The sequence below is a fragment of the Lupinus angustifolius genome, chromosome LG20 (genome assembly GCF_001865875.1).
Source record: "Lupinus angustifolius cultivar Tanjil chromosome LG20, LupAngTanjil_v1.0, whole genome shotgun sequence".
Classification (NCBI taxonomy): domain Eukaryota; kingdom Viridiplantae; phylum Streptophyta; class Magnoliopsida; order Fabales; family Fabaceae; genus Lupinus; species Lupinus angustifolius.
In genome coordinates, this window is record NC_032028.1 from 14200182 (window position 1) to 14225367 (window position 25186).

The window sequence follows — 25186 nt, forward strand, 5'->3', positions numbered from 1 at the left end:
GAGGAAATGTGAAAGAATGATAGAGAAGTGAAAGACATTATGGTTGTATTATTCATCCACAACTTTCAAAAATATAAGGCCCTCTATTTGTAGAAAGACAAACTAACTATGCTTTCAACTAATTAAATCAACTGTGTGATTAAACAATTAATCACACTCGTTAATTGACTAATGAGTCTAGTTGGGTGAATTACAATTTACTCAACATCATCAAGCATTATATATAGACTATTTTTCAAAAGTCTTACTATTTCATTTACAACTCTTCATTCAAGAGTTACACCATTCAAAACAAAACAATATATCAATTCATGTAACTTTAGGCACTTCTTACCCAAAAAAATCACAGTCAAATGGATTGTGAAAAACAATTTCAGATAATGTATCTAGTACAGAGTAATAGTTAATTGTATAATCATAAAAGATGAAATTATGAGTAAGTCTAAACAAACTAAAAAACAATGATGTAAAGTTAATAACTTTTGATAAGGGAATCACAATTAAAGGTTCATGCTCCTGCTCCAAATGCAAATCCTTCAATTTCTTTCTTAACTTGAAACTTCAAAAAGAATGAAAGCCTAATAAAAGTATAAAACAAACTCTTAACCGCACAAAATCTAAGGAGACAAAGAGGAATAATGCAAAATCTAGCAAGTTGGTTAAGTAACTCCCTAAACATAGATTGATTTACACTTCCAATAATCAATAATAAATGTATTCTATAAACATAGATAGAATAGCATAGCTACAACTCATTTCTTCTAGTTATATTTTGTGCTTGAACTACTACTCTTCATCTTCTTTAGTAGCCAACACCTAGTGATATGTGCGAAACAATCAAGTTAAGGTACATATAAGACAAAGTGCGTGCATCCAAGTGACAGTTACTTTAAATCACTAGTATATCCAATTATTTGAACCTAAATGTTTATTATGTACATTTATTGTAATTATTAATAATTCAATTATTACATATTCTGTTTTTTTAGCAAAAGAAACTTAATACTTTTAAAATACGCTGTATTGCGTTCTCTAACCAATTTGAAGACAATAAAATACAAATCTACATACACAATAGAATAATTGAAGTCATCTAAGCCACTTCTTGTTCAACATGAAATGTGTTGTATTCAGATTTTTATTCTTTGATGTATATACGTATTCTATATTGATCATTAACTTAATACTTTAATGCATTTAATGAATTCAAGCAATAACCTCTTTATTTGTATCAAAATTCAACAAGTCAATTTAATGCTTACTCTGAATGAACTACAATCTTCCTTCAATTTTGCACTTAAGCTTGAGTCACTTGGTTTTGTTTCTCAACCAGATTCTGTATTTGATGTGCAGAAGTTTAGGATAAATTGTTCAAACTCAAGTATGAGACCTACCAATTTATTATATAAGTAAAAATTATTATAAGCAATAAGATAATAACAACTCAAATAACAAGTAACAAGATAAATATAAATTATAAATAAATTCAACTAAAATAAAGTCAATTAAGTTTTAGATAAATAATATTCTATCAATCTAAATATCATTTAATAAGACTAATGTAAACAACTGAAAAAGAAGAAGGAATGTAAACAACTGAAAAAGAAGAAGAAAACCATATCATAGAGTCCTTAGCTTAAACTTATTTTTCCCTGCAATACAATTTATCATTTAATTAAGAATGCTAAACTAGGTAACACTTTGAACTAGGGTTGGAATAGGCCAAAGCAATTGACGGGGCCTACAATATTCTTTACTGTATGCTCGACATTTTTAAACTTCCTATATCACTTGGTGGAAAATTTACAGATGTGGTGCACCTTGACCGAAAAATTACGGTTTTTGTGCACCTTTTAGAAATATTACAAAACTAGTGTAACTTTATATTACGGTTTTTGTGCCGATTTATGTATTTTTTTTCTCTCTCCTCCCCCAAAATCGGCACTGGGGAGGGAGTTTTACTAAAATATAATTTTTTTACACTCCCCCTAAATTGCAATAGGGGGAGTTTTATACTTTTTTATTTTATTTTTATTTTTTTCTCTCCCCTAAATCGGCAACCGGAGAGTTTTTAATTTTTTTTAACTTGTGGGAGTTATATTATTAGTTTTAGGGTTTAATTTTTCAAACACAAATCCTAATAACACACAACGTAATAAATTTTGTAAACTCTAACCCTAATAACAGAACACAATAATGGAAAACACACAAATCGACAATTATGGTTTTGGTGCACCTTTTAGAAATATTACAAAACTAGTGTAACTTTATAGGGGGAGTGTAAAAAAAATATTTTAGTAAAACTCCCTCCCCAGTGTCGATTTTGGGGGAGGAGAGAGAAAAAAATACATAAATCGGCAATGGTATTGCCGATTTTTATAAAGTTACACTATTTCTAAAAGGTGCACCAAAACTGTAATTTTTCGGTCAAGGTGCACCACATCTGTAAATTTTCTTATATAGTTTTTAAAAATCTATTTAACCAATTAGGTAAAGAAAAATCTTCCAATGTATAACTTATGCTTTAAACTTTATTGTGAAAGAATCTACATAAAAAAAATATTATGTTATTCATTGAGTATAATGATATCAATTTTTCAACATATTAGCTTGTCTAGATTGATGCACTTTAAAGAAAACGTGATTAATTGACAGGGAACATGAATTATTGAAAAAGTTTTTTAATATTTGACAAGTCTAACTTATCTAAATTCTAACCATTGGTACCGTACCTATCGACCCACATTTTTATTTTTCTAATATGTATCATTTTTGTGTTACATTCTTTAAAGAAAATTAATTTAATATAAGAAATGATATATATAAACTTTATAGAGACCAAAGATGTAAGAAGATTAGTCAAATATAAGATTGAAAAAGAAAATATAAAAATAAGAAAATATATGGAAAAATAATGATGTATTGTGAAAAAGAATACAATTAATATTTGGAAGTTTATGATGGTTATAATTGAAGTAGTTACAGAAGGATAATTTTGGAAAGTGAAAAATTATATCATAATAATTATTTATAGTTTTAATTTTATATATAGTATAGATAGATATTAGATTTTACAATATCATTTTAAGTCAAATATTTGTTAATATATTAAAGGTTTAGGCTCTTTTGGTATATAAAAGCTTACTCAACTAAACTATTTAAATGTATTACTAATATTTATAATATAGAAAAGATTATTATAGTGTAGAGAAAGATATTCAAAGAGTATTTATTAATAGTTTTTAGCTTATTATTATTTGTAAAATACAGAAAAAATTTGGAGATTAACATTCCTATTATAAATAAAGTATTTATTTATATTATGAGATAAATTATCTCTTTTAGTTATTAAAATTATATACGTATCTTATTTAACAATTTTCTAAAAAGATATTTCTACAAATTAAAAAAAAAGGGATATATATCATTATTTTAATATGTTATTTTTTGGTATGTTGATATATTTTATTTTACACCAATGTCCACGTTTTGATATTGACTTTTTTGAATATATTTTAACATTACACGTATGTAGAGGTGTCAAAACAGGCTACCCGGACGGGTTCGAGCTAAGTCAGACTAGGCTAAAAAGCTCGGATACAATTTATGCATATCAAATGGTAGCCCAAACCCATTCTAAGCGGGTTGTGGGTTATGACAGACCGACTCGCATAAACTAAAAAATAAATTTTTTAAATTTTTTTAACATATTTAATCTCTTCAAAAAAATATGTATCATTTGATATTAACGTATAATTTTTCTTAACATATTTGTTATGCCAAATGCAATCAAACTTATAGATCTAATGCATTGTGTTTGAGTTAAGACGTGATGTTAAATTCACGTGTATGATTTTTAACATAAATCTTTTATTAAATCTCTCATTTCTATTGGACTCTCACTCTCTAACACAATATATTTTGTAACTTCACTTTAATATATAAACATTTGATACTAATAAAAATATTATCTTTTGTATATTCTTTATGAACACTTTTATTGTGAACTATTATATTAAATTTGGTGGTGTGGAGTTCTCTATGATAAACAATTTATGTTGATTTTAGTTTTGTTGTAAACATTATTTTCTTTATTATATTTTTGTGGTAAAGTTAAATCTAATTAAATACATAATTAAATAATACTTATTATCTATTTTTTATTATAAGTTGTTTTGTAAATTTTCATTTAGTGCTTATTACCAAGCTAAAACTCTCAAAAAAAGATTAAAACATATAAGTAAAATGTGTAGCCCGAACTCGCCCGGGTAAATCCAGTCAGGGGCCAGATTTATAATAGCTCGACCGGGTCGGACTAAAAAGTCCATATTTAATAAAAAATATCTAAAATAATATCCCAAGCCCTATAAATTTTTGGGTTTTGGGAGGTTGGCCCAACCATTTTAACAGCTCTACATGTATGGAGCTAAGCCATTAATTTAATGTGGTTATATTATATCAATTTCAATGTGTCCCACCAACCAAGTGGGAGGGCCACCATTGTGAGCCATAATTAATGATGGGGAGATAAAGAGAAATGCCAACCTTTCTGACATCGACATTTTTGAATATTTTAGCATCCCATATATATGTGGAGTTAACCATTTAAGGAAGAATGATCATCTATATTAATGGAGAGATAAATACTTGATTTTACGTATATTTTGAATGACAAAAATGTTATTCTTTTGTATATTAAAAAATAAAAATATCTTATTATATTATTATTATTTCCTTTATCTTTTTTTTGAATTTGTCTCTCCATTAATTTTTAAGAGTGTAATGTATTCCAACATCCAAGTCAACCAGTGATTGTGAGCCGTAATTAATGATGGGAAGATAAATAGAAATGCTTTCCTCCCCATGGTCTAAGCATTATAGATTTTATGTCAAACCATATCTCAAATATATTATGTCAATAAAATATATCTTGATAATTACAAATTTTAAATATTAATTATTTTTCTATTTTTATTTTATCATTATTTGTATGGGACAAAATTTTAGATATAATTTTGAACAACAAATTGAATTATGGATGTATCTACAGCTATATCTGACTTTTTGCATTTTTTATTTCATACTTATAGGTTACCCGTTTTATTGATACATATCAAACGTCATAGTTGACGCTTGTTTGGTTAGTTTTTATGATCACATACATTATTAACAAAAGTCAACTCAACTCCTTTATCTAGTTTGATCAGACTCAAATATGATTGGATTTCATTAGGTTTATCTATTTATAGTTATGTTTGGATTTAAAAATTGAACCAAATAATATTTAGGATCGAGTAGGGGATAAATATAACTTGACCCATATTTGTTTCATGATTACTCATTCATTGTGTTTATATCTGCCTCTATCAAATTATGTACATAGTAATGATATTCTTTTGGTCGAAAATATATTTCATTTTCTAAAAAATTTCATCATATACATAATTAACAATATATATACCTATCATTTCATATGTCAAATTATATATACATAATAATAAATAGTATTGAGAATACTTTATCTACAAATATATATATATATTATTATTTAATAGAGACTAGGTTCGGATTCATAAGTTGACTTTATCGACATTTAGGGTCGGTCAACTTCGCATTTAGGGTCGAATTCAAAAAAATGACTTGATCAATATTTAAAGTCAGGTAAGAGATAAATCTTACTCAACCCATGCTCCTCCCTACTTGTATAGTTTTAATATAAAAAAGTTGCATCTTTGAAAACAGTTGGCTTGAAATTATCCTGAAACAAATATTTGCATGTAACATTTAAATACGCTAATAAGAATGGTAAGAGTGACTCATTAAAATTTTAATAAAATAAAAATAAAAATAAGTTCATCCTTAAATGAGGTAGGAAGACATAAAATGTCCTCAAATTATAACTTGACACATCTTAAATGTTTCACATCTTCAAAAGCCAAAGTCAAGAGATGACTTTCTAAGAAAAATATACACATGTATTTATACAATAATAAAGTAAGTACTTATTATTAATGATGTTATATATATATATATATCCTTTTATGTACCAAACGAATATATATAACATGATTTTCATTTCATTATTACTCATGTTGTTTAGTGATTAAGATGAAGCTTTTGTCATTGGTAGTCATTGCCCAATGTCCTTGATTCTCCTATTAGAACAATTCTTAAACCTGTAAGAAGTTACTGATGATATGAACAAAAGAGTTAAACAAAATCAAAGTATAAATAAATTAGTTAATGCTAACATGAAGAGTATGTTATTATGCAATAAATGTGAAACTATCCCAATTTTCATATATAGCATTGTCATGTAATGAGTTGGAAAAAATCTATTAAGGAATCAATATATTTGTTAACAAGGGAAGTAAAACCTTCTCAATCCATATAAAAATAAAATCAGACCAAATAATCTACATGGCTCAAACCCTCAAACCCTATGCATCTCTCATATCTTCATAGTTATGTTTGGTATGATTGTAACTGGATAGAAGAAAGAGTAAGCTTGGAAATAATAATAAAAAGTCAAAAAAAAGTGATCAATACTTCAATGATATAGCAATAGCCACGTCTAAACCAAAATGAGTGGTTTAGGAAAAATTCAGGAGGATGGATTAGGAAGAAGAGAGCAAACAAAATCTACTGTCACAAAAAAAAATTTATCCTCGATCCAATTTCATAAATAATATAAAATATTAATTTTTAATTTTATAATTTTTATTTTAATAAAACTTTTAATTGGATAAAAACACAAACTGCGATATGAATAAGGAATATAATCAAAGACAGAATCTTATCTATCAAATCTCTACATCCACTTGCCTCTATTACCAATCATTTCTTGCCACCTCAACTAAAATAGTTATTAACTACTAATGAACATCATATGTCTCAAATGATGTTTAATGTTTTAAATTCTATGAGGTGTCAATGAAATTATGCAAAAATAAAAAAATAATGAATTTTTAATTGATGTGACATGTTTTCTTTACGAAAGATATATTTTGATAATAAATCAATCTTTTTTCATTAACTACACATAGATCACTCATCCTAAATGATGTCTCACTTCCTATCTTAGGCCAATCAAAATGCTACTTTTTATTACTTTTTGTTTTCAATTTTTTTTGCTCATATATCAATATGTAATTAGCTTGAGATAGATAATAAGATATTGTTAGAGACATTTGATTTTATTCCTGTTAACTTCAACTCTCAAAAGAAAGTTATTATGAAAGAGGACCATGTCTCAACAAATTCTGTCCATATGTACCAAATCAATCAAATCTCATCAAATAATATAAAAAAATTACTTTATATTTTTATGATTTTTCTCTTTAAATAGATGACAACTTCCAATTAGATTAGGACACCATGAACATGAAACCGGTGGTCCCATTCAATCATTATAGCTTTTAAATAAAAAAATGAAGGGATTTGAAACTTGTCCCCGTTCACCCAGTCTATAAGAAGAACCCCTCCAAACTCCACTTTAAGTATAGCAAAATCTATATTCATCATCATAGCCTATTCCTAGTGTTGTGTGAAAATTACTGAAAATTTAATTATAAATTAGCCTATTCCCATAATTGTGGAATGAAATTAAAAACTCTGCCTACCCCTATGCCTTGCACTTCCGGCGAGCCCAATGCGACCACCACTGAGAACTACGGCGGTGCCACTACAATCTCTACCATTCAACCAGAAGTAATACAAACCCACATCCTCACGCGGCTAGACGGCCCCACCCTAGCCTCAGTCGGAACCACCTCTTCCGAACTCCGTGCCCTCTCTTCCCACAACCACCTTTGGGATAACGCCTGCTACTCCACGTGGCCGTCCACAAACACGCCACATGTCCGCCACGTAATCTCCACCTTCCCAAATGGCTCTCGCTCTTTCTTCTCAGACTCTTATGCTACTTTCTCCCCTTCCCGAAATAACTTTACTTCAGGGATTAATCTGGACCGCATGCCTGAACTGATCTCAGCCGTTGATATTTTCCACCGCGAAAATCTCATAATCTCGAAGGTGGTAGAGACCGAAACCAAGACTGATTCGTTCCGATTCTCCCCATTCCGAGTCGACCTGATTCACAAAAAAGACGCAGTTAAGATTCCAGTAAGCAATGACACGTGTCATGATTTTAGCGAAGAGATGACGCTGAGCTGGATTATTATTGACAGGGTGGGGCGGCGGGCGGTGAACGTGTCGAGCAAGAAGGCGGTGACGGTGCAACGAAACAAGATAAGCGGGGAGATGGAAGCTCGGTTTGTGACGGTGGTTGACGGAGGAGAGGTAGGTACGGCGTCGGCGGTGGCGGTGTTCAGTGTGGTGGTGACGTGGGGAGAGGTGCTGGGAGGGGAAATATCGGTGAGGGAAGTGAGCCTGCAGATAGAGGACATGGAGGGAATGAATTTGTATGGGAGGGATAGTTTGGTAATTATGAAAAGGGCATTGGAGGGTAAAAGGGGGAATGGAAAAGATAAGAGGGAAGAAAGTTATAGGAAGTTTGTGAAGAAGGAAGGGAAGCTGAGAAAGGAAGGGAGGTTGGATAATCTTGGTGTGGGTCTAGCAGTGTTGTCCTTCGTATGTTTTTTAGTCTGTGTATTCTGTGCAAACTGGTAGAAAAAAGATTTGTTGTTGTAAATTGTATCTCAAATTAATTATCAAACTAATGTTATTCAAACAAAAAAGTAATGAACATTTTACTTTTTGAATGACATAATATATTTTCATTCATTCACAATAAAATTTGGGACCTAATTTAAAAAAACATATAACTGTTCTACTAATGTTGGTACTTATTGCACAGATGTTTATAAAAAGTATTAAGCATATGTTAGAAACAGTGAAACTGAAAACAATAGTAAAAGTTCACATTGGATAAAAAACTTAAGTCTCACAGTAGATAGTTACAAGTTAATAAATAAAGGCCTTCTTCATTTGCAAAAAAGTGCACCAGCTAAATTATTATTTTATTTCCTTCATAATAAAACTGTTCACATATGAGATATGGCATGTATCACTATGAAATAAAGTTGCATAGGGTACATATGCGCACAAACTACCCAAAATAGAAACAATTATGTATAATATTATTGTGCATAAAATGGCCCAATCTGCTCAACTTGCACTCTTGTTTGATTAGTCATGTTGCATCATAAAATTGACAGGAGGATATTATCGCTTGCCCAAGCCAAAGTAGGTACGTTGAAATTAAGTGTTGTAACACTCCGAAAATTACTCCATAAATATAATGTTAAAAAATGAGTAAATTTTTTTTTTTAAAAATGTAACGTAAACTTATCATTTTTATATTCGTTTTCTTTTTCGGGACATCACTTTAAGTAACATATATTGCGGAAAATAAAAAATCGTTACCTAATGATAACAAAAAATAACACAATATAACTTGAATGATACTTCATTTAATAACGAAAAATATCTGTACGAAATACAAGGCGGGAGAAATATTCGCCTGAAATTACACAAAAGGCTGAGACATCCCGCACATCAAAAGTACCCTACATAGATCTAAGTCGCAAGGGCTTGTGTAGGTGTACCGATCTCTCTCAATCCTCCATGCCCCCCTCCTGGGACATCAAGAAGCGGTAACTCCGAATCCTCGCAGAACGATCTATCTGAATAAAACGCGATCCGAAGACAAACAAAAAGAAGAGGGAGTAAGACATCTAATGAATATTACTCATTGATGGCGTGAAATTACACGGAATATCATATTCAGACAGACACGCATAATAAACACAATATATACATCACATATAAAAATGCACAATGATGAATGATGTTATAATCTCATATTATGAGGATCAAAGTCCACAATATCAATGTATGAATGTTATGATTGTCTCATCCACCCTTTCACCTATATCCTCCCAATATACTATTCAGAAATAACCAAGACTACAGGTCCCATAACAAGCCGATTTGAACGTACCAAAATTATTCCTCGCAATGATATATGATCGATCTGTTCCGAGGAACTGTCCATTTCAGGACGATGTCGTATCAAACACTTTCTGGGTATCCCTCTCATTGATCCTGATTGCAGAGAGGAGTTGTCAGAGATCGTCTAGTTTGCGCTATGAGAACTGTCTGATCCAATAGAATAACTCATCCAGGAATACAAGGGACTTGTCTCACCTAGACTCACCCTTAAGACTTTGCTGACGAACCACCGCCATCGTCGTCCCTCTCAACATCTCAGGACTCGTTCGTCTCCCGTAAATTTCCTCTCCACTACTTCATTATCCATAATGAGTATGCGCACTAACCGAGGTTAGCCGATTAAATATTTTAATCATTATTTTATATGATCGGCCCAACCTAAGACATCTCCCAGATGAATGCTTCTTGTGGGACTCGATCTTACGTCAACATGTAAATAGAGGAATAACATCCTACCACTACGAACCATCGCTGAATCACCTTGGACGACCACATGGCCAAGCCTCTTACGGTCAGACGACCTCGCTGTGTGGTATCATGTAATCCTTTTTTGGGCATCGCCCTAATCACGACATCACAATCGGAAACCTTGCCCTAAATAGGCGCAAGAACAAAGGTACTTGTATAAGTTTGTCGATTTTGGGCATTGGGTTCAATCATCTGAGTCACAGTCTTTCCCAAGGGTAAATACACTTCACACCCAAGCTAGGGCTATTGCCTAAGCAATCAAACAATCGCATTCAGTCAAAAATATTGTTTGTCTTTCGCCCAAGCGAGAGACTGTCGCTCAAGCGACCAATTCATCAAAACATACTCAATTTCCTGCATGGTTCTCGCTCGAGCGAAGGGAATGTCGCTCAAGCTAAAAATCCACCAAAAACTAGTCAAAATACCTATCTGGACTTGCCCGGGCGAGGTACGGTCGCCTGGGCGCCAAAAACACCCAAAACAGGCTGTGTGGCCCTCTCCCAGGCGAGAAACGCTCGCCTAAGCGATGTTGGCTCACCCAAGCGAGGGGTTGCTCGCCCAAGTGCTATTTGGAACCATTTTCCTCGCCCTTTTGGGCTACCGGATCAAAACTCTCTGCTGGTTTTGATCCCAATGCATTTTAGTTTCTCGAGTGGTGTTCCTTCATGGATAGCCACCATAATACTTGATATTTTAAGCTATCCTAATCATACAACTTAAGAAAGCATCCGTACAAAATCCAGGCACGCAAAATAATTGATTAAATACGGGTTTTCTTAATACACAAATATAACTCCAAATTTTTGAGATAGTTTAGGAGATCTAAATGTCATATTCGGACACCACTATGTCACAATGTATTCTCCCTCACCTTAGGTTGTTGCGTGATCGATTTCCTTTACGAGAGAGTGGGTTGATCGTCCAACTTCGAAAGCTTCGAAACTAAACACACAAAACAATTTAGTGATTCGTGAATAAATTTTACATGATAACTCTAAAGTAAAAACATTTTTTAACACTTTAATCTATTTCATGAACTCAAAGACTTTCATCCAGCCAGTCCAAGATTCATATTTTTGAACCATCCTTTATCAATGAAAATATTGTTTCCGATATCCAACGTTTTCCAAGATAAGTTTTTAATAAAGTATACGCTTTTATCACTTCATAGATTTACATTTTCATGGAGACTTTGTAAGCCATACTTCACCATTTTAAGGTAAGTTTCTTAATCCAAGTCTCCACTTTTAAATCCATATATCCCAAATTGATCTTACCACTTTAAAGTAAGTCATCTTAAGTAGATTCCATATTTTGTATAATAGGTTTTCATGGTCATTTCAACACATTCTTGATAGTGTTGATCTCATACTTAAACAACATTTAAATCAACATTTCTTAAGTTACACTTACCACTTTAAAGTAAGTTTACCTTATCAATGTTCATCCTACAACAAATCAACCACCCTTTACTTCATAAGACTTTAAGTTTATAAAGTCAAGATTTTTATAAGTCATCTTTTATTCCAAATCATTACTTGAACTCGGAAGTCAAAGAATATTCATTTGCTAACCAACTTTTAACTCATAATATTCTAAAACAACACTTTTTCACAAAACTCATCCATAAACATTTTGCATTTCAAAGATAGAAACAAACTTTTCCTTAACAAATGTAGGCCATGATTTAGACCTAATGCTAAGAAAAGATTTTCTCTTTCAACTTATCATTAAACATTTTAAAGGTTCCTTTGATAACAAAATCATCCCATTTGAAACAAAATCAAACTTCAACGTTAAAAATATACTATTCTAAACTTGTCCAAGGCTATGATTTTTCAAGCCAAAAACAAGTGGAAAAGTCCAAACTTTGCATGGTTAGGTAAACTCCTTAAATGTTCCTTTGATATATAACCATTACCTTTAACCATGTTCAAATTCCAACAAACATACAAACTTTTTAAACATAAAAAAAACAGCCCCATCAACACAAATAGTTCATGATATCAAAATAACTTTCTAAGTTCAAGAAAATATCTATTTTGAGTTTTATACATAAAAAGAGTTAGGAAGATATTTAGAAAATTTCAATAGTTGAAAATGTTCATAACATACATATAAACATCATACTAAAAGTTCATAAACATCTAATGGTTAGATGTTTAGAGATGAAGAAATAAAAATGAAAAATCATGAAGAACTACCTTGAGAATTCTTAGAGAATGAAAAGTGAAGAAAAATTTGAAAATGCCAAGGTATTCACTTAGCTAGGGTTTGGCTCCTTAAAGAGAGAAATCAGATTTGGGGGGAAAAATCAATGGTTTTTCAAAAAGTAGATGTGTAAGAGGTAGATGAGTGATTTAATGGATTTTCTGTAAGAGGATATGTACTTTTGCTTGTTCCACAAGCAAGCCTCTTACATGAAAGCGATGTGATCTTTTCGGTGAAACATTTGCGAATAAACCATGCTCAATTATTGTCGGCTAATACTTGGTCGGATATTAAAAATCTCCTGACTTCAGTTTACGGTTAGAACTTCGAAACACAGAATTCAAAGTGAAAAATATTTAGAAATGTGTTCTGGACAAACTTGATGTCTATCTTGACTCGAAATAATATTTTGAAGCCAATGGCGCAATCTGAATTTGATTCCGAGTTACGGAACTCAAAAACACATTATTGGGCTGAATTTGGGTCCGACAACAGCTCAAAAACTTTCTATCACAAAAAATTACGAAAATTTACCAAAAACTATATAATCCGAAAACAAGACTAACACTCAACTAAGGTTTAGTCTAATTCAATAATGATTAATTTCTAAAATTAATCATTTTTAAAATAAATAATTAATAAAACATACATAGAAAATTCACGGTGTTAAGACTTGTTCCATACTCAGCCCTAAATATTGGTCAGATCATTTTTTAAAACTCGAATCCGATATTAGATCTAAATTTAACTTGACCCTAAATATCGATCGGGTCAACCTTTAAACCCGAACCCGACCCTAGACCTGTGAATTTAATATAATGTATACTCATTTTAGATAAAATCTTTTCATCATTATTTATTATTATGAATATATAATTGGACATATAAAATGATGTATGTACATATATTATTAATAATGTATATATGATGAAAAAAATTAGCTAATCGATAATATTTTCAACCAAAAAGACGTCATTACTCTGTTCACATTTGAATAGAGACATATAAACATGATTAGTGAGTGATCATTGATGGGTCAGGTCATGCTTGGTCCCTAACCGATCATAAATATTGACCGCGTAATTTTTGAATTCGAACCTGACCCTAGACTCGATGAGACTTGGCCCTATTCGAGTCCAATCATAATTAAGTCATACCGGGTGGTTGAATAAGATAGAATTTGGGGTATTTTATCTATATCTATATATTAATGGAAGGTGTTATCATAATTACCAAAATAGTTATCCTTTATGATTTTTATAATAAACAAATTAGGGTTTTGCATTCAGTGTGTAGTTGATTTATGTGCTTCACACTTATGCCTAATGAACTTTACTTTTCTTTTCTTCATTGTTCCTCCATTAATTTTCAAAATTACTCCTTTACATTCCACACTTTGCAGGTGTAAGTAACAAATGGCAGATATTCTATTTTTTTTTAATATTTGAGTGTATCATTTTCCATTTAGAAAGGTTCTCAATAAAACTAATAATTTTATACAACCAACCATATAAATTTATACCTACCTTTTTGAATTATGATTCACCCATTCTACCGTATAGAATTTGAATTGTGAATCACAATTGTGATTTCAAGTATAATTTCATTGAAAAGAAATTGGTTTAGAATAACAAAATTATTTTTCAATTACTCAAAGAATTGGCGTGTTAAATTGATGGCCATGATAACAATTGTCTTGGATGTGGATATGTTGTAATAATAATTTTGACTAAAGAGATTTTGTCATTTTGCTACTTTTCTGTGTTTTTGCTCAAGATACAACACTTATAAGGAACGAAAAAAAATACACCATGTACCTCAATTTCAATTTGTCAACCATCAAAAGCATGATAAATGACATTAAATATTTTGTTTAGAATTATTGCTATAGAGTCTTTCTATCAGCCTTTTAGTTTGCTTTTTCATTACATTTTTTTCCTCATTCTATTTTGTAAGAAAACAGAAAGAGAATATTGACAATGAAGAGAAGAAAAGAGAGGAGAGAAAACGAAACCTTTTGGAGACTTCATTATGATTTTCTTGACTAACAAGAGAAGCAAAGAGCTACTTATATAGTAGCTGAAATACAAGCTAAAGGCCAACAACAATTTTGGCATATACACAATCAGTTACAACAAACTAACTGATTAACTAAAATTGGTATACTCTAATATACCCCCCTGAATTGGAGGGAGCTAATTGAGGGCTGCCAGAACCAATTATGTAGATGAATTGATTTCAAGCACTTGAAGTTGATTTCTTAGAGTCACAAATTGATTTTTGGAGAGAGCTTTTGTCAGAATATCTGCCGTTTGAAACTCAGAAGGAACATACTTCACTGTAAGAGTTTTGTTCTGAACTTTGTCTCTGAAAAAATAAAGATCTAGTTCTATATGTTTAGTCCTATTGTGTAAGACTGGATTATGTGACATAGCAATTGTGCTTAAATTGTCACAAAAAAATTGTTGGAGTTTGATAAGTGCAATGAAGCTCCTTGAAAAGAGATTCCAGCCACATTAATTCCTGAGATGCTAAAGCCAAACTTCTGTACTCTACCTTTGTGCTAGATCTGTATATAGTTTGTTGCTTCTTTGACCACCATGTGACTAAATGTGGTCCAAGATAAAGACATGCACCAGAAGTTAATTTTCTGTCATCTATATCTGAAGCCCAATCAGCATTACAGTAGGCAATGAGAGGGAGATCAGAATGAGTATTAATAGAGGTGATAGTTAGGCCTAAGTGTTTGGTTCCTTGAAGGTACCTAAGGATTCTCTTAACAACAGTCCAATGAGAGTTTAGAGGTTTAGCTAGGAACTGACAAACCTTATTTACAGAGTAGGTAATGTCAGGTCTAGTAATAGTGGCATATTGCAAAGCTCCTACAATTGACCTATAAAAGGTAGGATCCTCAAAATCATCTAAACCATGCTTTGTGAGTTTGCAATTTGTAGCCATGGGAATTATGTTAGCTTTGGAAGTGGACAGATTTGCCTTGTTAAGAAGGTCTTTAACATACTTGGACTGAGACAAGAAAAAGGATCCATTTTTCTGATGTTTAAAATCAATACTCAAGATATAGTCCAAGGGCCCTAGCTGTTTTAGAGCAAAAGTACAGCTAAGATCCTTAATTACTTGTTTGATAAGAGAAGGAGAAGAGCCAGTCACTATGATGTCATCCACATAGACTAAAATGTAGAGCTTATGAGTGTTAGATATATGAATGAACAAAGAGTTATCACACTTGCTGATTTTAAAACCAAGTTTGAAAAGAGAACCCTTTAATCTTTCAAACCATTGTCTTGGAGCTTGTTTTAAAGCACAAATAGCTTTGTGCCACTTGCAGACTAAAGCTTTATCCCCTTGTTGAAAACCAACTGGTTAAGTCATATATACTTCTTCGTTCAAGATTCTATTAAGGAATGCATTGTTAATGTCTAGTTGTTCAATCATCCAATGATGAGAGGCAACTAGAGTTAGTAAGACCCTTATGGTAACTGGTTTTACCATAGGAGAAAATGTTTCATTGTAGTCAACTCCATGTCTTTGATGAAAACCTTTGGCAACAAGTCTGGCTTTGTACTTGTTGATGGTGCCATCTAGATTCTCTTTGATTCTGAACACCCATTTACAACCAATGGTTTGTTTATGAGGAGGAAGAGGCACTAGAGACCAGGTTCCTAGAGCCTTGAGAGCATCATATTCAACCTGCATGGCTTGTTGCCAAACTAGTTCAGCAAGGGTAGCCTTAGCACTGATATGTTCACAACTGGTTAAGTGAACTCTGGGAACAGTGGCTTGAGAAATGCCAAATTTAGACCTGGTTTGCATTGGTTAAGAAGAAGGGACCATAGTGAGGGAAGTAGAATCCCTGGGTGGAGTGATGGAGGGAGAGTATTAAGAACCCGAGGGGATAGGGACAAGAGGTGAATGAATAGAAACATCAGGAGAAGCATATGACAAACTGTCAAAAACAGGGGAAGCAGGAGATGGCATGATGGGAGGAACATAACCCAAAGGATGAACAATAGGATAAGGACGACTTTGAATAGATGGTTCAGGACAAGGAACTATACAAGGAGTAGGACGAAAGAATGTAGACATTGAAGAATCAGTGATAGGAGTGACACTTTGTTTGGGTGGCTCACTTGTATAAGGAAAGACATGTTCATTGAAGAGAACATCTTTTGAAATAAATATTTTGCCATCTTGAGAAAGACATTTGTAACCTTTATGATTTAGGGAGTACCCAAGAAAGACACACTCTGAACTTCGAGGACTAAGTTTATGTTTATTGAAAGGCCTAAGCAAAGAATAACAAGCTCAACCAAAGACTTTTAGAAAGGTATAATCAGGAAGATGACCAAACAAAATCTGACGAGGAGACTTGTGTTTGAGAGTATAGGAGGGAAGTCTGTTGATGAGAAAGACAGATGTAACAAAGGCATGATCCCAAAAAGACATAGGTAGGTGAGCATGACTCAGTAAAGTAAGGCCAGTGTCAACTATATGTCTATTTTTGCATTTCACTGTACCTTGCTGATGATCTGTGTGAGGGTAGGATAGTCTATGCACATTTCCTAGAGTTTTTAAGAAGGCACTAAAAGGACGAAATTCACCTCGGAAATCACTCTGAACAGCTTTGATAGAGTGATTAAAATGACTATGAATATACTTGAGAAAATACTGAAACACAACTATAGTTTCATATTTCAGTTTTAAAAGGAAAATCCATGTGTGTTTGCTAAAAGCATCCACAATGGACAGATAATAACAGAATCTTGAACTTGAGTAAACAGGTGCAGGGCCCCATAGATCCACATAAAATAAAGCAAAAGGAGAATTATAAACAATAGTGGAACTAGGAGCATGAAGTTTGTGAGCCTTACCCATACAATAGGAAGAACATAAATCAGTTAAAGTTTTATTGACATGAGGAATCTTACATTGTGTCAAAACACTTTTTACAATTGCTTCATGAGGATGACCTAATCGGGAATGCCACAAAGAAAAAGTAGAAATTGTACTAGTTGAATTACATTGGCCTAAAACAGGTTTATTACAATTAGAGAAGATAGAATTAGGCAAACCATCACGACCAACAGTGTGAGTGAAGGTAGAAGGAGAACAGTGTGAGTGAAGGTAGAAGGAGAACAGTGAGACTCAGAGCTTGGAACAAGACCATGAAAGGCATAGAGTCCTTCCTTGGTGAGAGAACCATAAGCAAAAAATTTCGTTAGTAACCTAAGATTTCACAAAACAAGCATGAGATGAAATTCAAAGTAGCAAGAATTTTCTCTAGCAAACTGTGAAACACTTAAAAGATTCTTTGTAATAGAAGGAACTAAAAGGAGATTATGAAGAGAAAGAGTAATTTCAGAATTGAAATTAGAGATAAAAGAGGAGTTCCCAACAGATTTAATTGGAATTCCAGTACCATTACCCATGTAAATTTGATCATGACCAAATCACTCAACTGGTTCATGCACCAAGGAAGCATCAGCAGTTAGATGATTTGTAGCCCTAGAATCTGGATACCAGGTGATATGTCTTGAGTCACAAGGAGGAGGGGCTTCACGATGTGTAGCTTGAGCAGTGATGGCATATTGTTGAGGAGGGAATTGGTGTCCACAGTTTGGGCCAGGCCCAAGGAGAGAATTCCTAATTGGATGAGAGGAAAAATGTCCAGGTTGACCAGTATTAAAATCCATGGGGTAGTCTGGATAAAAATGGGTCGGATAACGAGGAGGCCCAAGGTTGGAGTTAATGGAATTGTAGTGGGAATGTGGAGGTTGATGTGGCACATAGCTGGGTGGAATGGACTGCACGTGTTGGCTAGTGTACGTTAGAGGCCCTCCATAGTTCAGAGGCGCATAATAGCAAGCGCTGACGTCATGACCACTCCGATTGCAATAAACACAGAAGAGAGATGAAGAACGTCAAAAAATTCTTCCACCATGATGACGACCATTAAAACTCCCACGATTTACACCTCTATAATATCCAGAATTACCAAATCCAGCAAATGAAGTAGGAGATTGAAACTCAGATCTAGGAGAATAATATGACGAAGAAGCCATTGAATTAGGTCGAGCTTGAGATGATACTTGTTTGGATGAAATCGGTGATGATTCTGAAGCGAGATTCACCAACAAAGCATCAGATAAAGCCTTGTGCTTATTCTTATCATGTCTAGACTCATAGGTCAGGAGAAAGGATTCAAGGTTGTGAATCGATGGAGGATCAATTTGACTCTCAATGGAGGTGTTAACAGACTGATATTCTTCATTGAGGCCATCCAGAACATAGTCAATGTGTTCAGAACTAGAGATAGATGTTCCAATGAAGATCAATGCATCAACTAATCCTTTGATATTAGTGAAGTACTCAGAAATAGAACACGAACCTTGTGAGATAGAGCGAAGTTGAGAATGCAGTTGTCTGCTTCAAGCCTTGGTTTGAGAATTACAATAGGAGTCAAGCTCCTCCAATAACTGCCACGAATGTGTGCAACCTACCAAACGAGGTTGCAAATTTTCAGAAAGAGAGTTCAGAATCCATGAAAAGATAGTTTGATCCACTTCTTCCTAATGAAGATAGGTAGGATTCACTTTGTTGATGAGACGATCATCGTCATTCAGAAAACAATGCGGAATTTTGGTACCTAACACAAATCGATTTGCGCGATTTGATGTTAGGGTTTCAATCATGAAATGCCTCCAAACCAAATAGTTTTTCTCTGTTAGCTTCATCGAAGGAATCGGAAGAGCAAGGGGAGAAGAAACTACTTGAATCGGCGACGTAGCGGAAGGAGAGAACGGAGGAGAAGAAGGAGAGGTCCCAGTGGTGGTGGTGGTGGCAGCCATGGCGAGATACCATGTAAGAAAACAGAAACATAATGTTTACAATGAAGAGAAGAAAAGAGAGGAGAGAAAACGAAACCTTTTGGAGAATTTATTATGATTTTCTTGATTAACAAGAGAAGCAAAGAGCTACTTATATAGTAGCTGAAATACAAGCTAAAGGCCAACAATAGTTTTGGCATACACACAATCAGTTACAACAAACTAACTGATTAACTAAAATAGCTATACTCTAATATATTTAAACATTTTGTTACCAACTGTTTTCATAGAAATTAATTATTGTTTTACAAAGAAATTAATTATCTTTTTTTGCATAAACTAATTTCCAATGGTGTACTGATAAAATTTTATTATTAGTAATAATATTCTATTGATACTAACGTAGCAACAATTCATGTGCTTTTGAAAAACTTCTTATTAATACTAATGTTCTATTAATTGAAACATTTTATTAATTCTTATTCCAAACTTTTTGTTTTCCGTAGTTACAGATTAAACATTCTATTAATTGTTATATTAGTTGATAATTAACACCATTTATTAATTAGTAGTGCATATGCAATGGCCACCATATTTGACTTATTTTGTTAATTATTATCATTTCAAAAATTATCATCTTTCTTTTATTGTTGTTGGCAAGACCTTTCCTTTAATCTACATATTGACAAGTTTTTGTTACCACAAAAACCAATATAAAAGTTGAACATTTCCTTTATTATAACTTCTTCAAAAACTTTTCTTTAATAAAAAATAAAAATTACTCAGGTACTATAATAGTCTTCAATAAAAAATGCTATGAAAAAAAACATGTCTAACATTTTGCAAGGAAAAGATTTAAAAGTTGTATGAACCTCATATTATTGGAAGGACTAATCCAAATATATTATTATCTATGAAAATTCCAAGTTTAATCCTATGCTACAAGTAAAAATAATCCGACATGGAAAAACAAATTCATAGCCTAAAAGCATATTATTGTCAGTCTACAAAGTTGTAAACAACTATCAACTTGCAATTACTATGTATGGGTTAATTTCATTAAATAGATGCTTTCTATTTTCTATAAGAATTGCTTGCTGTGATTTAGTGTGGACACATATATAGATAATAATTAGCGTTTACTTGTTCCCAACTAGAGGCATGTTAAAATACATTTTGGCACATTCTAATTTTTAATAATTTTCAACTTTCTCGAGTCGAAGATTACCAACTTCAAGAATGAAAAAGAATTTGGAGTCGGTTAAGTACAATTATTGAAATAGAGTCATTTTCAATCAGATCATCAATCGATGTTAAACTTAATTAGATTCCACATAAAAATGTGGTTTACATCATTCATTTTTATCATTTTAAATTATTCAATCTAAATTTAAGTTTATGTATGGTACTTTTTTACTTCAATATAAGCAATACAGAGTGACTCGTGCAAATGCACATGCATACATAGTGCATGGAAGCTAATCAACAATATCCAGAAGGTTAGAATTTATGTTATGTTCAATATGTGTCCAAATTTGTTTATGTCAAAAGGAATATGTATTGTGTCGCACCCCAATTTTCGGCTGCATGATCTTATTAGAGTCACCATTACATTTTTTCAGTAAAAAATGTGGAAAAATATTTTGGCCCAAAAACATTGGGCCTTGGACTTTGATATCCAGGTTCGGGAGTCAATTACAGACTGGGGAAGGTATTAGAACCCTAGCTTCCCGTTTGAATGGTACCCTTACTATAATGCATCGATTATTAATTATATGTTTACCAAAAAAATAATTTATTTTATTATTATGTCTCACAAGATGTGATCTTGGTCCTACATATCCCTTTTTTGGGGAACCAAAACTACATAATTCTTTGGGGTAGAAAAAGGTTTGTTTGATGGATTGATTTTATTTCTTAAAAGGAAATAATGTTTAAATTATTGTTTTTAAAATGAGTGAAGCATAGCTTTTACGTCCGATGTTGCGTCTCATATTAAAAATTAGTTAAGAACTTCTAATTTTTATTTTTTATTTTAAACATTCTTTATAATGAGCGAAACATAGCCCTTACGTCCGATACCACGACTCATATTAAAAGTTGGTTAAGAAATTCTATTTTTATTGACTCATAGATCTGTGTTTTATATTTTTCAATAAGTTTTAAATTGATATACAGTGAGTAACTAATTAATTACCTATTTTTCTTCAAAATTAAATATTTATTACAAAGAATGATGCAATATGTATGCAAAGAGTGTATTATTTATACATTTACCTTTTTGATGTAATTATAGTTATATGTTACAATCATATTAATTATTAATACTAATATAATTGTTGATAACAAAAATAAAACTATTATAAATGAAAGTAATGAAAATGACGTACCTCTCACACAGATTCCAACAACAATGAAATACTACAACTCTCACGAAAAATGGTGCAAAAAAGCTAACCAATGCCAAAAAGACATATAACAGAGGTAGGAAGTTTGTGTGCAAAAACAAGGTCAGAGACATGACTTTGACATGTAATTGAAGCTTTTCTATAATGTATAGTAATGCAATTATAATTTCTCCTGAGTTTCTTTGCGTTTTCTCTCATTTTTGTGTATGATAGATCTTGGATTATTGTTTTTTGTTGAAGATAATTGTTTTTTGACGATTGTGCATGGAAGATGATATTTATGGGAGAAAATGAGTGATGAATGTATTTTTGATTGAGAGAATTGTTGAGGATTATTGGGAATAGATGATGGATAAAACTTTTATGGATTTGTGGTTGAGTGGAAGATGAATGAGAAAATGATAAGTGTTTTTTTGGGTTGATATGGATGAATTTTGGATGTTGAGATTTTTTGGATGATTATGACCTTTTAGGAAAGAAAAAATGGTCTTTTGTGATAAGAGACTAACCTTACTCTTTATAGAATTTTGAATTACCACATGTGCCAAATCTCCCATTTATTTTATTGGAGAGAAGAAAGAATGAGATTTGATTATTGCCTTAAAAACTGATTTTTACATTATCACACATAATTCAAATATTTGAAATTTAAACAAGAAATAATTAAAAACGAATTTGTGTTATTATTATTATTATTATTTTGGGAATCTTAAAAGCTATTGTTTTTTATTAGAAAATAACGAAAAATACTAATTTTATTTGTATTTGTTATTTTTTTGAAAATGTCTTTTGGGCCGGACAAAATTGGGTGTTCACAGTTGTCCCTCTTTACTTGTTGCTTATTTTATATCATACAAATTGAGGTTTGAGTGCTATCATGATAAGTAACTAGTAAAGAAATGAACGCTAATTTTGTTAAGGTACAAGAGACTTTTTGTTAGTGAGATAAGGTGTGAGGTACAAAAACCTTTTGTGGGATATCGCCTGACATGGGCCCCTTATCGGCACAATTTGAGGTCATCAAACATGTGCCTCTCAAATTTAAAGAGGTTGGGTATGAATCCCAGAAAGATTAACTTCGAGGTCGTCAAGTATGGGGTCCTTGGAGGCATAATTTGAGGTCGTCAAGCATGGACCCTCAAATTTAAAAGGCCAAGCACATATCCTGAAAAGATTGAATTCGAGGTCGTCAAGCACATGGTCGTCGAAGGCACAATTTGAGGTCGTCAAGCACGGGCCCCTCAAATTTTTAAAAGGTCGGGCATGGAGCCTGAAATGATTGACTTCGAGGTTGTCAAGCACGGGATCCTCGAAGACACAATCTGAGGTCGTCAAGCACGAGGCCCTCAAAATTTTAAAAGGTCACGCACGGAACCTGAAAAGATTGACTTCGAGGTCGTCAAACACGGGGTCCTTAAAGGCATAATTTGAATTCGTCAAGCATGGGGCCCTTAAATTTTTAAAAGTTCAGGCACGAAGCTTGGATAGATTGACTTCAAGGTCGTCAAGCATGAGGTCCTCGAAGGCACAATTTGAGGTCGTCAAGCACGGGTCCCTCAAATTTTAAAAGGTCAGGCACGGAGTCTGGAAAGATTGGCTTCGAGGTCGTCAAGCACGAGGTCCTCGAAGGCACAAATTGAGGTTGTCAAGCATGGGGCCCTCAAATTTTAAAAGGTCAGACACGGAGCCTGAAGAGATTGACTTAGAGGTCGTCAAACATGGAGTCCTAAAAGGCATAGTTTGAGGTCGTCAAGCACGGGCTCCACAAATTTTAAAAGGTCAGGCACAGAGCTTGTAAAGATTGACGTCGATGTCGTCAAGCACGGGGTCCTCGAAGGTACAATTTGAGGTCGTCAAGCACGGGGCCCTCAAATTTTAAAAGGTCAATCACCGAGCCTAGAGAAATTGACTTCGAGGTTGTCAAGCACGAGGTCCTCGAAGGCAAAGTTTGAGGTTGTCAAGCACACGACCCTCAAATTTTAAAAGGTCTCGCACAAAGCCTGAAAAGATTAAGTTTGAGGTCGTCAAGCACGAGGTCCTCAAAAACACAATTTGAATCAGTTTGGATGAATAATATAATAGTATGATTGTTTGGGATATGCGTGCATGAAGTTCATGTTGATGTTTGTATTATAATGATTAATGTATGAATTTGATTATGCATTTGGTTGACATAAGTATGTGTAATGATGCTTATGATGCATGAGAGGTGGTTGATATTTAACATAAGAAAATTAGGGGTTTAAGGTTGTTGTTGTTTGAATGCTTTTGTATACATGAACTTAATGTTGTTGTTTTTATGATTAAAGTGAGTATGCATTGACTTGAATATTGATATGATTTAATGTATGTATGGCTTGTATATGCATTGTTTGTATGTTATGTATATGCTTTGTTTGATGCTATTATTTTTTATGTATATGCATTGTTTGATGCTATTATGTCATGTATATGCATTCTTTGATTAATGTGAATATGCAATATTTGATGTTATTATGAGAGTGTTTGCTTTATGTCATGTACGATATAAATATTATACGATTTTTGAATGTAATGGGATTAAAGGTAAGACTGATGCACGAACGTTGTAATGTATTATTCATGATTTATTTTTCGGATGAAACTCATAAACTTTTGCAGACTCGACTAAAGCGACCCTTGATGCGTGCTACTGATTGGTACCATAATTTTTCACCCATCAAATTTGCCCCAAATAGTTGAAGATGCATTTCTCTTAAGGTGGTCCACAAAATTGCCACAATATAATCTTGACGATGGTGACTAAATCAGTCATATTGCCCCAATGTAGGCTGGCTGAGGAGTTCTTGCCAAAGTGTTGATATTTTTTAGCAACAAAAGCCGCCTGAGTATGCCTATTTTGACATCTTGTCTTCATTCAGGTAGTTATTGTTTATAAACCGTCACAATTTGGATGATCGATAATGTGTAGTAGTAATACTTCACTTAAGGGCATTCATTTGATTTTCCCTAATTTTTGTCCAGAATACTTTATGTAGGCATTTATTGGGAATTCTCTCATCTTATTATGAACCCAAGTCATATTTAGAAGTTTTTGAATTAGAACCATTCTCCTTTTCTTTAGTTGTCCATAAGAATTTTCAACCTAGCACTTTTTTTTTGCCTTTTTAATTCTTTCTTTTATTTGTTCTCTTTTTGTTTTGTTTTTTTTTGTGAACAGCCTCGAATGTGGTGACTTGACTTGATTGAGAGCAAAAGACTTGTATGAGTCATTGTTGAAGTTGTTCTTGAAGATGATAA

The 25186-nt window shown here is 32.7% G+C and overlaps 2 protein-coding genes across 2 annotated transcripts; one reads left to right on the forward strand and one right to left on the reverse strand.

Annotated features, from left to right (window-relative positions):
* Positions 7557-8631, forward strand: LOC109335498 (probable F-box protein At1g60180). The gene has a single exon (XM_019571631.1). The coding sequence runs from the start codon at positions 7600-7602 to the stop codon at positions 8629-8631; it is 1032 nt and encodes a 343-aa protein (XP_019427176.1). The 5' UTR covers positions 7557-7599.
* LOC109335499 (uncharacterized mitochondrial protein AtMg00810-like) lies at positions 15106-16485 on the reverse strand. The gene is made up of 2 exons (XM_019571632.1): positions 16212-16485; positions 15106-15842 (listed from the first exon to the last, which is right to left on the reverse strand). Exons 1-2 carry the CDS (start codon positions 16483-16485, stop codon positions 15106-15108), a joined length of 1011 nt encoding a protein of 336 aa, XP_019427177.1.